General features: G+C 56.2%; 1 protein-coding gene and 1 long non-coding RNA gene across 2 annotated transcripts; one reads left to right on the top strand and one right to left on the bottom strand.

Moving 5' to 3' along the window:
- Nucleotides 1-536: 536 nt before the first annotated feature.
- Nucleotides 537-6243, bottom strand: LOC137844528 (uncharacterized). The gene is made up of 2 exons (XR_011089933.1): nucleotides 6105-6243; nucleotides 537-961 (listed from the first exon to the last, which is right to left on the bottom strand). It is a non-coding gene; the product is annotated as an uncharacterized lncRNA (long non-coding RNA).
- EPOP (elongin BC and polycomb repressive complex 2 associated protein) lies at nucleotides 5360-15916 on the top strand. Its single transcript, XM_068660978.1, is given in 3 exon segments — nucleotides 5360-6697; nucleotides 6699-8244; nucleotides 14694-15916. Coding segments are annotated over 2 exon segments (2241 nt in total). The 5' UTR covers nucleotides 5360-5977; the 3' UTR covers nucleotides 8220-8244; nucleotides 14694-15916.
- The last annotated feature ends 29 nt before the right edge of the window (nucleotides 15917-15945 follow it).

The following is a 15945-nucleotide window of genomic DNA, read 5'->3' as shown; positions in this document are numbered from 1 at the left end:
AATTCTCTAAATGTTTTAAATGTCGTTGCAGTGGCACCATTTGGTCTGACGCAATTTATTTCTCTCCCTAGGCCCCTCCGGTGGTTTAAATCCCCCAGTTTTTCATCAGTTTGTACTTTTTATTTTTTTTTTCTTCTTTTTTTTTTTTCCTTCTAAAAACATGTTGTTTAGAGGAAAAGGGAACAACAGCAGCACACAGCCCTAGCCTGCAACAGAGCTAGCTGAGCCTACTTTCAAAATAAGCACACTTTTCTGTCTTTGTATGTTGAAACAAAAGAGAGCGAAGCGGGATTTGCATCTTTATAAATTGTCACTAAATACTGCTTTTGTTTGCACGGGGTAGTACCTAAAGGAAAAATCCCCAAAGAACCAAACATCTACTAATAATGCCCCGTGCATCATAGCACAAATTCGCTGCAAATTATACGAACTCGTTGCATACAAATACAGAGCGCTGCGAAGGTTTGTGCTCTGCCCTTCTCTCCAGCCACTGGTTTTCCCGAAGCCTCTTATAAGCATGAAAATAAATAAATGGCTAAATTCACATATTCTTTTATTAACAGCAGGATTCATTAAAATACTAGTAAATGATGATGCAATGAGCTTGAGGTTTAGATGAGCCGAGAAACATTTTTTGGTGGTTGGGTTCAATACGAATCACAAACTGCCCATGGAGAGGAAACTTTCTAAGGAGAGAAATCCTGAAAAATAACTCTGTCCCATGGGAACGCGAGGGAATATCTCTGCCCCTGAGTGCATCTGAGAGCATTTTTGCAACCCCTGGCTGCTGGCAGCACGGAGCTGGGTTCTGGGGAAGGGAGGCAGCCGCAGAGCCACCACGGCCCCAAGCCAAGGCGGCGTTTTCACTCGGGCCTGGCTGTCTGTCTGTCCGTCCATCTGTCCTGCAGGCCGGGCTGGGCTGGTGGCGTTTGGATCTGCTTCTCTGGCTCCCTCCTGTAGCCTGTAAAATGTTACAGAGACGTTTAAAAAGCCAGTGCACCAAGTGATTTGTAGAAATATTTTCATCCCGGACAGTTTAAGTGCCTGTCAGGAGTAACTGCCTCTGATCAAAATATTACGGGTCTTAGGCAGTGCCTGGTGCTGAGGCTGCTTTCAGCTCCCTGCAGACGTGGTGGGCTGCCTCTGGGTCTTCTAAAGCCATTTGAAATATTAAAAAAATAAAAATAAAAATCGCAATATTTTCCTTGCAACCCCCCTTCGTACCCGAGCCAAAGGCTTTCTCCATGATCCCCCCAGAGGTGTGGAGTGTCCCGCTGGGAGCACGAGGCCCTTGCTGCCCTCCAGCAGGGAGATGCAGCCTCACCGTGAGGGTTTCGGGATGGGACCAGCTGTGTGGGTGCTTTCTGAGGGTTTGCCTGCTCTGCACAGGGGCACGCTCAGGCTGTCCCTTGCTGTGGGGACCTCTGCGTGGAGCGATCTTGGCACCATTTTTGCCACCTCATTTTCTGGAATTTGTTTCCCACCAGAAAAAAAAAAAAAAAGAAAGATAATAAAATGATTCTGTGCAATTGACATAATTAAATGGGACCAATACTAATCACCTTTTCTGTGGTAAATTGGACATAGCTCCTTACTAAGTGCTGCCTGCTCCGTGAAGCTCCCTGTGCTTTCCCCTGCCCTCACCCCAGCTCCCCCCAGCACTGTCCCTTTCCTTTTCCACCTGCCCTTCACACACATCTCCCCCCTTGCTTGCTCGATGGGCTCTCCACGAAGGCTGGTGAAATTGGGAAACCCCCAGGTGAGCTCTGGGCAGTGTGAGCAGACCCAAATGGGCCATTTGCTGCCACAGCCTGACCCGTGCTGAGAGACCTGACACACCGTGAGCCCTGCCCCAAAATGCTTCCTCCTAGGGTCAGCCCAAGCCTATCTGGAGTTTTCTTGGGGGTTTTTGTTTTTTTCTTTTCCTGCCCCAGCCTTTGATTCCCACCGGCACCCTCGCTCTAGGTCAAACAGCAAGCGAGGTGCTGAGGAAGCTGCCAGCTGCGGGCCCCAGCTGCTCGCCCTGCCCGAGGGAGGTGTTTGCAGCCTCCTACAACCTGAGAGCCTCAGCACTGCTGGGGAGGGAGGTGCGGAGCCTCCATGGAGCTGTGCAGGATGGATCCATCCCACCTGGAGCCCACAGAGCCAGTGCTGATGCCCGGTGCTGATGCCCACTGCCTGGTGCCCAGTGCCCAGTGCCCAGCAAGAAGGATTGGTCTCCTTCTTGCCTGCGGCCACTCGTACCCTGTCTTCATGTGTGAACTTCAATGCCAGGCAAAATCGCACCTCGTCCACAGCTAGACCTGCTTGGGGCATTGCTTGGGGGTCTGCTTTCCAACCAAGCTGGCCCCCCAGCAGAAAGGTAGCCCGAGAGGCTCCCCTTCCTTTTATTTTGGTCCGAATTGCCCACGTATTCCAGCTCCAAAACCCCTCTGCCGAGGGGAAGGGAAAAGGCTGGGAGGTGGGGGGGTGCTGCCGCACACCCTGTGCTGCCAGGATCCTGGGAAATGGGAATATCCCCAAAACCTGGTAACTTTGATTGCTTCCTGCAGAAACTGCCAGCCAACCGACAGGTATAAGCCAAAAACCTGCCAGAGCCTCACGGGTGGCAGCACCACGGTGACCCCCGGGCGGTTGTCCTCTGCCTTGGGCTGAGCCCCCCCTGCCCACCCCAAGACCTGCAGCTCCTCCTGTGTCCCCTTCCACAGCAGGCCTGCCCCCACCGCAGCGATGCACATAGGTACGTGTAAAAGCTGTCACACCCCTCACAGCTCCAGCTCCTCTACAAAATCATAAAGCGAAGGTGATAAGGCAAGGGCCAATGGGCTCGTTATGCGTACAGTAAGTGACCTGGGGCCGGGGCAGCAAGGGACACTTACGGGGTAACACGGAGCTGTTACGGGGCCACTGAAACCCGTGCGCCTCCAAACCACGGCCCTGCTGCGAGCACCCAGCCCACGGCTGCGGATGGGTGGGTTTGCAGGGTCTGCGTGTCCCACGTCGAGCTGTCTGTGTCTGTATAGAGACATCAGCCCGCGCACACGCACACATATTCCATCCCGAACTTTATTCATAGCCAAAATATTGTCAATCTGGGTTTCTATTGACGGAGATTTAATGGGAAATGACGTATCCATACATTTGCCTGTGCGTGGCTTGTGAGCCCTGTTTCCTCCTGGCTTGCGATCAGGGGTCTCTGTGTCCTCTCTAAAGCCCTACGAGCGGTCAGAAGCGGTTTATTGCACTGCTCCAACTTGTATTTTCTTTACAAGAGCCCCTCGTAAACCCCGCGGCTGCATCAGCCGCATCGGACAGGGATATTACATGCCAGCTCCTTCCCTCCACCCCACGCTCCCCTCCTCCAGTCTGGCACGGAGCAGTGCTCAGCCTATAGGTAAAATGGCTCTGGCTTTCTGTGGAAACAAAAATACCCAGGATCTCCCTTCTTATTTGCAAAGGGAAACTCCAGTCTGGCTGCGAGCAGGACTTCTCCTGGTCCCTCGCGGCGAGCTGCGCCGACAGCAGCCCCTCTGCAGCAGCCAGCTGCAGGATCCCCGGACCGGCCACGTTCCGTCCAGCGCGATGCAAACTCTCCCCCCTCCCCTCTGCCCAAACAAAGAGGAATTTCGTGTTTGTGTTGGACGGCAGACCTTTACTCACAGGAAACTCTCTGCCTGTGGAAAACGAGGGTGAAATGTGCTGGTTTAACGCAGCCAGATCTGGAGAATGTGGCATTTTCTTTTCTCAGCAAGGCCACGAGTTTGCGGGGTGTGTGCGCACATGTGTGCTAGGAAAGGGGAAAAATCCTGCCATTGATTTCTTCTGCAGCAGAATCGATACGGCATCGGCTCGCCTGTGCGTGAGGCTTGCCTCTCGTCTATCGGCGAGAAGGTAAATGCAAATCAGGTGATCTCCGCTCCCAAATTAAAGGCAATGTTGGAGTTATTTTAATTTTTTTTACACACGTACTCAGGAATGTGCTTCCTCCTCCTCCTCCTATGGGATTGTTTCTAAATCGGGATCATTTGTGGTTGATTGTACATATAGTTTAACAAATTATTATTATCAAATTACTCAGATTTTGCCATTTGAACCACAAAAAAGCAGAGGAAGACTAAAAGCAACTTTTCATGTGGGAGACAGACGAAGCTTAAAAGGGAACAGCATGCGCTGCAGAGCTGCAGCCTCCCTTCCCCCAAAAAGGTTTCCGAGGTAACTGTTTCCCCAAAATTAGCCTCCTGAGCAGAGAGTTAAAATCACTCGGTCCAGCCTCCGCGGCTGCACGCCCTTCGCTCAAGTAGCTCCAGGTTTATAAAGAAATAGAAGGGACGGGACAATGGAGCTCCGGGCTGGGTGAGGGTGGGTTTTTTTCCCCCTCCCTTGGAGACAGAAATCTGCAATCCTCCTTTTGGGAAAGCGGCGTCTGGTTTGTAAGGCAGGAGCGAGCTACCAAATGCCGAAGAAGTCTTGGGAAGTTTGAAATAAAGTTAAGCAGCGCACAAAGGCATGCAAATGAATTTCCTTTTTTTTTATCCCTCTCTTTTTTTCTTTTTCGTTTTTTTTTTCTTTTTTCTTTCATTTCATTTTTTTCTTTTTTTAAGAGAACGTTTGGAAGAAAAAGATGAAAAGTGAATAAGGCAAGCGTGTGAGTAAAAAGGAATACGAGTATCTTTGCATTGCTTTTATTTGCACTGTTGCCGATGTTATTGTTGATTCTAAGCTCCAGTCCGTGCTCATTCCAGATCATAAATACAGTAATTGGCAATTAATAAGCATTCCACTCCGGGTTGCACGATGAATTGTTGCAGAGTCAATCGTTTTGAACAACTCGCTCAGAGTAAAACCTTTCACGGTTTATTAAATATATACGTGCACGCACACACACCCATCCCAGAGGAATTCGGGGAGATTTTTGGAAAGCGCAGCAACCTCCCTGCAGCCGAGCCGGAATGCCCCAGCCCGAACAAAGCAGAGGCTCCGGGCGAGCTGAGCCTGAAACTACCTCGAAAACGCAGCGTTTTGTGCTTTTTTTTTTTTTTTTTTCCCCATTTTAATTTTTTTTTTTCTTAAAAGAAAATCTCGGTGGCTATTGTGTGGGACTGCCCTGGGCTGGGGGGGAGGGGGGGGGGGGGGAAGCGCGGTGCGGGACTGCGCGGTGCGGGGCTTGCGCGGGGTTCGCGCGGTGCCGGGGCTTGCGCGGGGCTTGCGCGGGGCTTGCGCTGCGCGGGGGTGTGCGTGTGAAATGTTGGGGGGCCGTGACGTCACGGCGCGCCGCTGCCCAATCAGCGCGCGGGCCGCGGGCCCGGCTCCGCGGGGTGTTCCCAGGATGAAGCGGCCGCGGCGGCGGGGCCGCGGGAGCGGAGCCCGGCCAAGGTGGGAGCGCCACGGAGCCCCGGGGCTCCCCCGCCTCGCCGCGGCCCCGCCGCTGCCGCTTCTGCCGCCCCCCCCGCGCCGGTAGCTTTGTTTGCTCAAGCATCTCAGGGGCTTCGCGCAACGGAGCGGGGGGGGCTGCGCTTGTTGCTCCCCCCCCCACCCCCCCTCTTTCCCCCCCCCCAGTCGCCCCCCGGGGGTTATTTTCGGAGGGGAAGGTGGGGTGCGCGGCCGCGGGGTGGGACCTGGCTGGGGGGAGCCCGGAGGATGCGAGATGTTTGACTTCTTTTTTTTTTTTTTTTTTTTCCCTTTTTTCCTTTTTTTTTTTTTTTTTTTTTTTTTGCCGGGGAGGGGGAAGACGAGGAGTCGAGCCCCAGCCCGGGAAGAATGGGGTGTTTGGAAGATGTTGCGAGCCATTGACCGGAGCGTTTGAAGGGGTGATCGGCTGCTTTGGCTTTTTTTTTCTTTTTTTTTTTTTTTTTTTCCTCCCCTCCCCCCTCCCCCACCTCTCCGGAGGGGTAGGGATGTGTGATCAGGGAGTGGAAACAAATATGTCCTTATTTTCAATGCCCCCTTTGAAAGAGACAAAGTAAACGCTCCTTGCAAAATGTTCCTGACCTGCGAAGGGACCTTCGGAATTGTTCCAGCCACCATGGATTACAATGGGGAAGCCAGGCCGGGGGATTTTCATGCCGGCTATCAAGAAATCGAAGGGATAAACTTGGGATACTTACAGATCAATGGCACCCAGATGTTTGCCTTGGCCCAGGTCCTCAGCGACCTGTTTAAGGATATCCCCAGGACCACCATCAGCAAGAAGATGGAAACCTTAAAGATCAAGAGCCGACGCTGCGATCTCAAGGAGCTCCGGACCCTCAAAGCCATCCACTCGGTGCCCACCCGCGCGGTGAAATGCTCGCTCATATCCAAGGCGGACCTGGAGGCTCTCTGCACCTCCTGCAAGAGCCTCAGCCCCAGGAGGAGGAAGAGGAAAAGGAAGAGCAAGCGGAGGGAGCAGCTGCTGCTGCCGGACCCCGGGGAGCTCTTCGCCTGCCCCCGGCCCCAGCTGCTGCCGCCCTGCCGAGCCGGCGCCTGCTGCGCGCCCCCGGCCCCCGGGCGCCCCAAGCTGCCCCCGGCCTTGGCCAAAGCGCGCTCGGCGCCGGCGGCGCTGCTCCCGCAGCCGTTCCACCACCGGCCCTTCCCCGGCCTCGAGAGGGCCCCCCGGGGCCGCCGGGGCTGCGGGCTCCCGGAGCGCGCCGGGCTGTTCGGCGGCGTGCTGGGCGCCTACCCCCGCGACCTGGCGCTGCTGCACCCCGCGGCCGCGCACCCCCGCCGCGCACCCCGCGGCGCTCGCCGAGCCGGGCCGGCGCAAGCGGGGTCCCTGCTGCGCCAAGGGGCTCTTCCCGGCCGAGAAGGGTCCCGGGGGCGCCAGGAAAGGCCGCTCGTCCGCTTTCCCCGGCTCCAAGCGGCAGGGCACCTCCGCCGGCTACTCCAGCGACTCGGACTCCAGCCTGGACTTCGGCGGGTCCAGCCCCGCCACCTCCAGCGACTCGTCGGAGGAGGAGGAGGAGGAGGAAGAGGAGGAGGAGGAGGAGGAGGAAGGGGACACGTCGTGCAGCAGCGAGGAGGGCAGCTCCTCGGAGTCGGAGAGCAGCTCGCTGTGCAGCGGGGACTCGGTGCAGAGCACCCGGTACAGGCAGGCGGCTCTGCCCCGCTTCCAGCCGCAGCCCCCCCGGGAGCCCCTCGGCGACGAGCGCCCCGCGGAGCCCCCCCCGGGCTCGGGCAAGGCGCTGCGCCCCGACCCCGACCTCCTCTTCCTCTCGCAGCAGCTCTGGGCCAGGACTTTGCGAGCATCAACTTCGGAAAGTTTGAGCCCGGCTCCAGCCCTGGGCTCGGGGGCCCAGCCGCAGCCGGAGCTGTACGCAAAGCAGGAGGCCTCCCCTTCCTCCTCCTCCTCTTCCTCCTCCTCTTCCTCCTCCTCCTCCTCTTCCTCCTCCTCCTCTCCCCCTCCCTCCCCGAGCAGCACCCCTGGGGGGGACCCGCAACAAAAGGAGGGCGGCTTTGGGGACGCAGAGCCCTGCGCCAAAGGGAAGGATTTGCACAAAGATGCCTCGAACAATAGAGCCTCGTTAGGCCCCAGTGACCAAGCAGAGAGGCAGAGCGAAGCTTTAGCCGGCCGAGCGGCTTCCCAAGAGCCGGCCCCGGGCTCGGCCCCGCAGCCCCCGGCCCCGGAGCTGGCGGGGAGCCTCGGCCCGGCGCCCCCCGGGGAAGCGGGGGAGCCCCGGCGGGAGCACTTTGACAGGCTCATCCGGCAGTCCAAGCTGTGGTGTTACGCCAAGGGGTTCAACGTGGACGGGAAAAGTTTGCGCCACGGAGGGAGGACGGAGCCCTGCAAAGCTGCAGAGCTCAAATCCCCCGGCTCCAAAAGAGCAGAGAGCCCCAGCACCTTGTCAAACAAAGCTTTGAAAGGCAATGGCTCGGAAAGGAATGCCAAGCGCAGACGCCTTGCCAGAGGCGCTGAGGCAGAAAGGCAACAGAGCTCCTCTAAAGGGAGGCCACAAAAGACTCAAAGGAGGAATGCCAAAAAGGGAAACACTCATTGCAAACGCCTCGGCAGCGCCGGGCCAACCCCGCCTCGGAATTCCTTCAGCCTCATGGGCAACTTCCCCTGTATTCCCTCCCTGGTCGTGGGGGAAGATGGGGACCTGTGTCCTGCCTCCTCCCTGGGGGTCAAAAACTCCTGGGCCCTCTCCAAAACTCACCCGCTGTGGAGCTGGCACCTGGGGGGCAACGCCATCCCGGTGCCCCCCAGCCTCAAATTCCGGGGCTATAGCTTGGAGGATCTCTAAGGACCGCGGACGGCCCGGAGGAAAGGTTTACACGCAACAGATGCGAGCCGCAGGGCGGGCGGGGGCCGGGGCCGGGGCCGGGCGGGGGGCGCGGGGCCGGGTGGGGGTCGCGGGGCCTCCCCGAGATGCTGAGCCCCGGGGGCGGCCGGGCCGGGCTCTGCCGGCGAGGGGGGCCCGGGGCGGGTGAGGGGCCGTGAACGGGTGCGGGGGCCGGGCGGGGGCTCCCCGCTCGGGCCGGGGCTGAGGTTTCGGTCCCCCCCGTGTGCCGGTTTCACGATGCTGGAAGGAGCACTCGGACCGAGGGGCGCCGACCCCTCGCCCCCGGGCTCTCCGCTTTTGTCCCAGCGCCGAGCTTGAGGCGGGGGCGCGGCGCCAGGTGGGGGCGCGGGGGGGTCCCCCCGGGCCGAACTCGCCCCGGCCGGCAGCGTCGCCCCTTCCCCGCCCTGGCCGCGCTCCGCTCCCCACCCCCGGAAGCCAAAAACCGCTGAAACGAGGAAAGAATAGAGCCGATTTCTCCCTTTGCCTCCATAAATGCAGTGGATTAAAGTAATAATAATCACACGCAGAGAGAAATAATGATGTCATGCAGCATAAACACTCCTTTTCGGCCCGAGTCAATCCCGGCGAAATTGGGAGCAGCTCTTGCAAATAACTATATTAATAGCAATGTAATGTTTTCTGTCTACTTACGAGACAGGAAGAAAACACAAACTTTAAAAAGACCAGGAAATTCTGTTTGCTAAAAGAAAACAGGAGGCTTTGAGAGGAAGTTATCTGAAACTGCTGCATGTATATTAAAAAAAAAAAAAAAAAAGTGGGTTGTTTGCTGGATAATAACCCTAACTGCGCTAGCCTAAAGGTAGCAGGCCTGTAAAAGCTTTACGGGCACAAGAAATAGGATCCAGGAGCATTAGCAATAGAGTACAGATGGACAATTTGATCTCTCCCGAGCTCCGAAGTGGAATGCGGGGAAGAATGTGGGGGGAATGTCTCTCCTCTCTGCAGAGGAAATCATATCCCAGTTTAACTTTTCTTGCAAACCACTGTCTTTGTAACTGGCTCTTTTGACTATTTCTGATGTGATTTCCACCCCGCTTTGGCATCAAAGCCCGCCGGGCCCTCTGAAGCCTGCTCGTTCCGGAGACGTTAGGCAAACCAAAGCTGCTGCGGCTCGGGGGAGCGGGGGTGGGTTTTCCCCCTTCTTTTCAACGGAAAATGTTCGCAGCCCGCGGCCGGGCGGGCGCGGCCGGGATCCCGCAGCGCGTTTCGGCCCGGCCCGGGGCCGCCGTTCCCCCCCCCCGCTGCCCCCCTCCCGCTGGGAGCAATCCCCCGGCCCTCCGCAGCGGCCTCCTCGTCCCAGGGAAAGGGAAGGGAGAGGGAAGGGGAAGGGAAATCATCGCAGGATTCAAAGAAAATATTCCCGTCTGCCACGGCTGATTTTGATTTTTTTTGGTTTAATTCCACCAGCGGGTAAAAAAAATGGCATTTTTAAGGTCAAACGTATTTTGTATCTATTAAGCGATGTTTTTCTTGGAGCTGGTGAATTGTTGCTAAAAGCGGTGTTTGTTTGACTTGGGTTTGCAGCGGGTTTTTGGTTAACTGCGGTTTTTGTTGACTTCAGCCCGCCGCCCGGAGCAGCGGCGGGGCCGAAATCGCCGCGTCCCGGGGCCGGGCAGGCTTCGGCCGCAGCCGCGGGGGGGTCCCCGGTGTCCCCGAGAGCTTTCGGGGAGCACCGGGCCCGAGCCGAGCCGGGCCGAGCCGAGCCGGGCCCGTCGCCTTCCAGCCCGGCCCGCGCTAGCACCGCGTGTGCCGGGAGAAACGAAAGGGACACGGGGCCGGGGCGGCGGTGCGGGGCCGTGCGGGGCCGTGCGGGGCCGTGCCCGCGGGAGGAGCCGCACAAAGGCGGCGCGGGGCTGCGGGCTGCAAAGCCCCGGCCCCAGCTCTCCGCGCCGCCGGCGAGCGCGCAGGAATTACCGAGCGAAAAGCGAAGAGCAAAAAAAAAAAAAAAAAAGCAAAAATAAATAAATAAAAAATGCAAAAAACGAAAAGCAAAAAATAAAAGGCAAAAAGCGAAAAGCAAAAAGCAAAATTCGAAAACCAAATGCAAAAAGCGGAAAGCAAAAAGCAAAATGCAAAAAGCGAAAAGCAAAAAGCAAAACGCAGCCGCAACCGGAATCCGCAGCTCCGGCTGCCGCGGGCAGGGGCGCGCAAAGAACTCAGGAATTTCTCTGCGGGATGAAATCACCTCAAGCCGCGCGGGGCAGCGGCAGCAGCCACCACCCCGGGCGCAGGCCCACGGACGTTTCTCTCCGTGGATGTGTGCATTTGTACACGGGGGTGCGTGGGAGCCCGGCTGGTAACACACGGCCTGTGCGTGCACGGTGCACGTACACATTTCTCTGCTCGCACACGTAAGTACGAGCGTGTGTAGCTGTGTACATCTGTATATAATGCAAGGGGGTTGTAGCAGGGCTGTGAATACAATACAAAGATTACCTCAAAACTTTCCACACAAACACACCTTGAATGGCTCCTCAAGCAGCAGAAACATCCGGTTCACAGCAGAAATTAACAATAATAATTCCCCCTGTTTGTTTCTAAATGTTTCAAAGAAATTGAGCGATCCATAAAAATAATCTTCCCAGCAATCCCCCAGTAAGAGGCTGGAGAGGGGAGTGGCAATGCATCGAAAGTAAACTGAAAAAAAAAAAAAAAAAAAAAGGAAACAAAAAAAAAAAAAGGAAAACCCAAATTGTTACCTGAAATAGCCTGGTTTGGACTTCAAAAATGAGAAGCCCGAGCAGTAGTTTGTTGGAAGAAGCAATACCTCTGTATAAAACAATGAGCCAGGAGAAGGGGACGCTTTGAGTGTAACAAACGAGTTCTGGTTTTGAGCAAAAATTCAACTTGCATTGCCAGGACGGTATAAAGGGTATAAAGGCACCTTTATAGTGACGTTAGTGAGATTGCTTTATTTCCAAACGGGTGCAAGAGAAACAAAACCTGTTTTTTTTTTCTTTTTTTCTTTTTTTCTTTTTGTTTCATAAAAAATGTTTGTCTAGTTAGGAGAAAACGGAAAGTATCTTCTTGTAAAAAATAAAGAAAACTTTTATAAAGGGTGCTGCTTTTAAAAATGCAGCAAGCTTTAGACTCAGGAAAATCTCAGCTTGGATACGGTGTGGTGCTTTGTAATCACGGTTTGTAAGGGTTTTTTTTTTTAGGGGCTGGGGGTTTCAGGGACCTTTGCTCTTGCTTTGCGTTGCTGGATTAAAAACTCACATCCCTCCGTCCCCGTCCAGTGGGTTTAAAAATGTCATGGCATGGGTGCTTCTCCTCTGGGCCCCGGCTCCAGGGCTGATTTCTTTGTGGGGTTGCTGCGAGTGGGGCGCGGAGCCGGTCCCCTTCCACGGGTCCCCGCTGGCATCAGGCCCCAGGGGGCTGCGAGCCCCCAGCCCAGGCTGGGCACATCCAGCTGCCGCCACCGCCTTTCCCTGCGCCCCGGCCTGGAACACGTGTCCAAAACGTCCGCCGCGGGGAGGAGAGAGCTGTCGCCTTTTCCAGCCTTGTCTTGGGTTTTCTGTTTAGATTTCCTGTACCTTTATTTATTTGAAGTTGTTGTAAGTATATGACGATGAAAGTGTTAATTCCTGCGTGCAATATGGAATCTAGGCTGAGAAATAAATACGTTTTTTTACAGAACCGCCTGCCACTCGGCCCTGTTTGTGCGTGTGTGCGTGCAAGGGGGCGGGTGGGTGGCCGGCGCGTGCCCACGTGTGCGGGAGCTGGGGGTGAGATCTCGCTCTGGGGGGGCCGTGTGCTTGCACACCCGGGGTGCACATGTGTGTGTGTGTGTGTGTGTGTGTGTGTGCTCGTGCACGTGTGTGCACCCACGGAGGTTGGGCGCCTTGCGGAGGGCGCGCGTGCCGCTGCTCTATTTATAGCCGCGGCCGTGTGGCCGTGCACATCTGGCTGCGTGTGTTTATTTACGCGCCCTGCCGAAGCTCACGCCTCCGCACGCCCGCGTGCACGAACCGGCCCCCGGCCTCGCACCCGCGTGGGCTCGGCACCGGCTGCGCACGGTGCCGTGCGTGTGTCCGCCCTGCGTGCCAGCACGTGGGTGGGTGGCCGCACGCACGTGTGCTTGGCTCCGCAGCACGGTGCTCCTCCAGACAAATTTTGCCCCCACGGAAGGTTTTTCCTAAACATTTAATCAGAAATCAATAGCGACTTCCATCTAATTTGTAGGCCAGACGCGAGGACGCAGGGACCGTTCCCCATCCGTGTGTTTCTATTTTGGGGGCCTCAGGAGCTCGTGCCCCTCATGGAAGGAGCACTTCAGATTTATTTTTAATTCTTTGGCAAAGACAAACGGCTGCGGACTGAGAGGGCTCATCAGAGCAGGGGTGGTAGGTTTAGACCCAAACACAAGAAGCAGAACAAGGAGGAGCAGCACGAGGGACTTGTACCTGTGCAGCGGTTTGGGAAGGTCCTTGGGGACGTGACCGGGAAGGCAGAGATGCCAGCCCAGGGAGCAGCGATCCGGCTCTCTCCAGGGCAGAAATCTGCCCGATTATCTTTCCAAACCGAGAGAAATGGAAAGAGAAACGAATGGCACCCCCAGTCAGGACCTCATTAGTTCTGATTAATAACTGTGCATTATTCGATTGCCACAAAACCGTCTCATGCCTTCGCTTCTGCAGGAGGCCAGGTAAAAACCTTCCCTGCCCTTAAAAATCTCAGACATCCAGATTACACCAGAAAATGGTTATGCAAATCACACGCTCGGCATTTGAAACCGATTTGCAGCCTTTCTTCGTCCCCCTTCTGGCATGGAGGAAAGGAGGCAAAGTCAAAATGACTCCCATTAAAAAACGTAAAATCCCCAAAGGCGAGGTCCAGAGCCCCCAGCCCCGACAGAACGTGGGAGCAACGCGGGGCAGGACGCAAAGGGGAGCCTGCGGTGGCCTAATCACAGCCAATGACCCCGCTATTATTATTATTATCTTTTAAAGAAGGTAATTTAACAACGATGTTAATTATCTGCTGGGACCAGCACAGGCCTTGCTGGGGAGTGGGCTCTGAGGGGAGCTGAGCCCCCACATTTGGGCCTTTTCCATGCCCAAAAACTGCAGGAGAAAGCACACGGGCACAGAGCAAGGTGCTGGGGGGCACCGGGGGGGGCGCGGCATTTATTTAGTTTAGTGTCAGGGTGTTAATGATGAATTAGATAGCAGAGGAGGGGCTCGGTAAAGCAGCAAGCTGTGAGAAAAAAAGCAGCGCCCCCCTCCCCGGGCGGGCTGGGGGCAGGGGGGAGCTGGGGGGGGGTGAGGGATTAAGTGTCACCGAAGGCCTTTCATTTACCGTGTTTACATGGAGTCAATAGAAGGGAATGGACAAGGGTTTATTGTGAGTTATGAGGCTCTTTCTAACTCCCGTGTTATCAATATCTCCCTCTTTAAAAAAAAAGAATGCAAAAAATGAGTTTGCTTTTTGTAAAAAAAAAACAGCAACACAAAATTCTCTGCAAACCTTTCTGGAAGGTGGGAGCCTCCCCACCCAGCCCACAAAGCGCTTCGCGGGATCCTTCAGCTGTTCCATATAAATCTACGGGCTCAATAGGTGGAGTTTATGCTTTTAGCAATTGAAAGAAATTGCCCTAAATGAGGCCATATGGGAAACTGTGCTCATCCTCCCCCTTCCCCAAAACCGGGGGAGGATTCCTCCTGCCCTTTGTCAGAAAGGGAGCTTCTGGGGCTGGATCTGGCTGCTCGGGGCTGCAGTGCGCTCCCCCAGCTGGGGGGCACAGAGCGGCCGAGGGGGGCGAGGAGCTCTGGGGCTGGGGCTGGGGTCCCTGCTCGGGGTCCTGGGGGTTTGAGCAGGCTGGGGGGGGCCCACAGGGCTGCCCCCTTTCAGGGCTGGGCAGCGTGGGCACCCTGCACCCCGACAGCCCCTTGGCATCGTGCCCTGCTCCGGCTTCTCCACGCACGGGGCCTCGTGTGCCGGGCTGGTTCCTTCCTCCCCAGCTTTTTTCCTCCCAGTTTGCAGGCTGGGATCACGCAGCTCTCCTCATCAGCTGGAAATACCAGCAACCGCCCGGGCGACTGCTTGTAATTAACCATTCGTTACAGTGGTTAACCCCCCTCCCCAATAACTGAAGGCGTCGTGTAGGAAACTCGGGATCCCGCACGAGAGCGGCGTGCCATAAAAAGGGAGCGACCCGTCGGGATGTGCTCTGAAATCGATCCTCCCCGAGCAGAGTGCGGGGCCCGGGGTGGCGGGGGCCACGTTTCGCTCTGCGGCTGCAACGTGCCGAGGAGCCCCCCCTCGGCTCGTGGGGAAGGTCTGAGCCGAGGATTCGTTTCAAACCGATCCTTAATTTCTCATCAGCGGTGGCTTGGGAGGGGGAAAGGGGGGGTAGGGGGTCGGGGAAATAACAAAAATGCTGCTGTTGGATTTGTAATTTTATACCCTCAGCTCCGGCTGGTTCTGTGTGCTCCGAGCATCGCGCACATGGGCTCGGTGTTGTTTCTCCCCATGCTGCACGAGCAGAAAACGGCGGTGAGGAGGAAGGGAGGCGAGCCCAGCGGCTGCATTTCGGGAGCAGGAGGCTCCGAGGACGCACGTGGGATCAGCTCGGGCCCCTGGGGAACGGTGAGAGCATGGGGGGGTTGGGGGGGGGATGTGGGGTGCTGCCATCCCCCCACCCCAGTGAGCATCCTCCTGTGTCCCCCATGGGGGTGCTTTGGAGCAGGGTTGCTTCCTTCCCCTGAATCCTCCGAATAACCCCCATGCTTTACTTAATATTTGTATTTTTTTTCCTGCTAATTCATGTTTTTCCCGATGCTTACCCAGGTGGGACTCCCTGCCCTGGAAGGTGCCCCAGGGGGGAGGGCTGCATGTGCCCAAACGCTGCCTGCACCCCCAGACCCACTTGGGGACACCGGTGTCCCTCCAAGGGTGGCTGGTGGCCGTCCTGGGTGCTGCTGGGGGGCTGCGGGGACAGGGGGTGGGGGCCAGGGCAGGCCAGGGGCTGTCACCTGGCTGCCCCCCCCTGTAAGGCAGCGGTGGGGTTGGGGGCTGGCTGCTCGCCCTGGCCGCGGGGGCTCCCCGGGGTGTCAGCTTTCCCCTATCTCTCCCAAAAATCTCGGCGGTGTGAACTCTGTGAACCCTGGGCCGGGACCAGCTGTGCTGCCCTGGGGGGGGGGGGGGGCAGGGGAGAAGCCCCTTTCAGTTGGTAATGGGCTGCCCAAAGATGTGCCCCCCCCCTCCAGTCCCGCCTGCGGGGTGCGGGTCAGGACGTGGGACCCTGGGGTGCAGGTCGGGACCCTGAATGGGGGTGATTTGGGGAGATTTCCACAATTTGCAAGATTTTATGTTTGTTTTTTTAATTATGCAGTTACAGTGGAGATTCGCTCCTGTTGTATGTCCAATTTCCTCTATTTTTGTTATTAATTCCTACTGCTCCTACAAGTCTAACGATCATTTCAGCACTTATTCTTTCAGGAACGACGCCGGTACTGAATCTTTGCAAAACACTTCCGTGGAGGAGGAAAAAAAAAAATCCATTAATAGCAGTTTGTGACAGAAAATCGTTTGGGCTATGCTGTCATCATACCTCCTAATACCTGAATAATTAATGTCCTACTTTTTCCCCCCTCTTCAAATATTAAAATGTTTGAATCCTTGTCAAAATTGAACGCCCCTCCTTGAAATTAATTGCCAGTGA

Source organism: Anas acuta, chromosome 25, assembly GCF_963932015.1.
Source record: "Anas acuta chromosome 25, bAnaAcu1.1, whole genome shotgun sequence".
NCBI lineage: Eukaryota > Metazoa > Chordata > Aves > Anseriformes > Anatidae > Anas > Anas acuta.
Note: the sequence above shows the minus strand (reverse complement) of the source record. Positions and strands in the feature narration are given on the sequence as shown.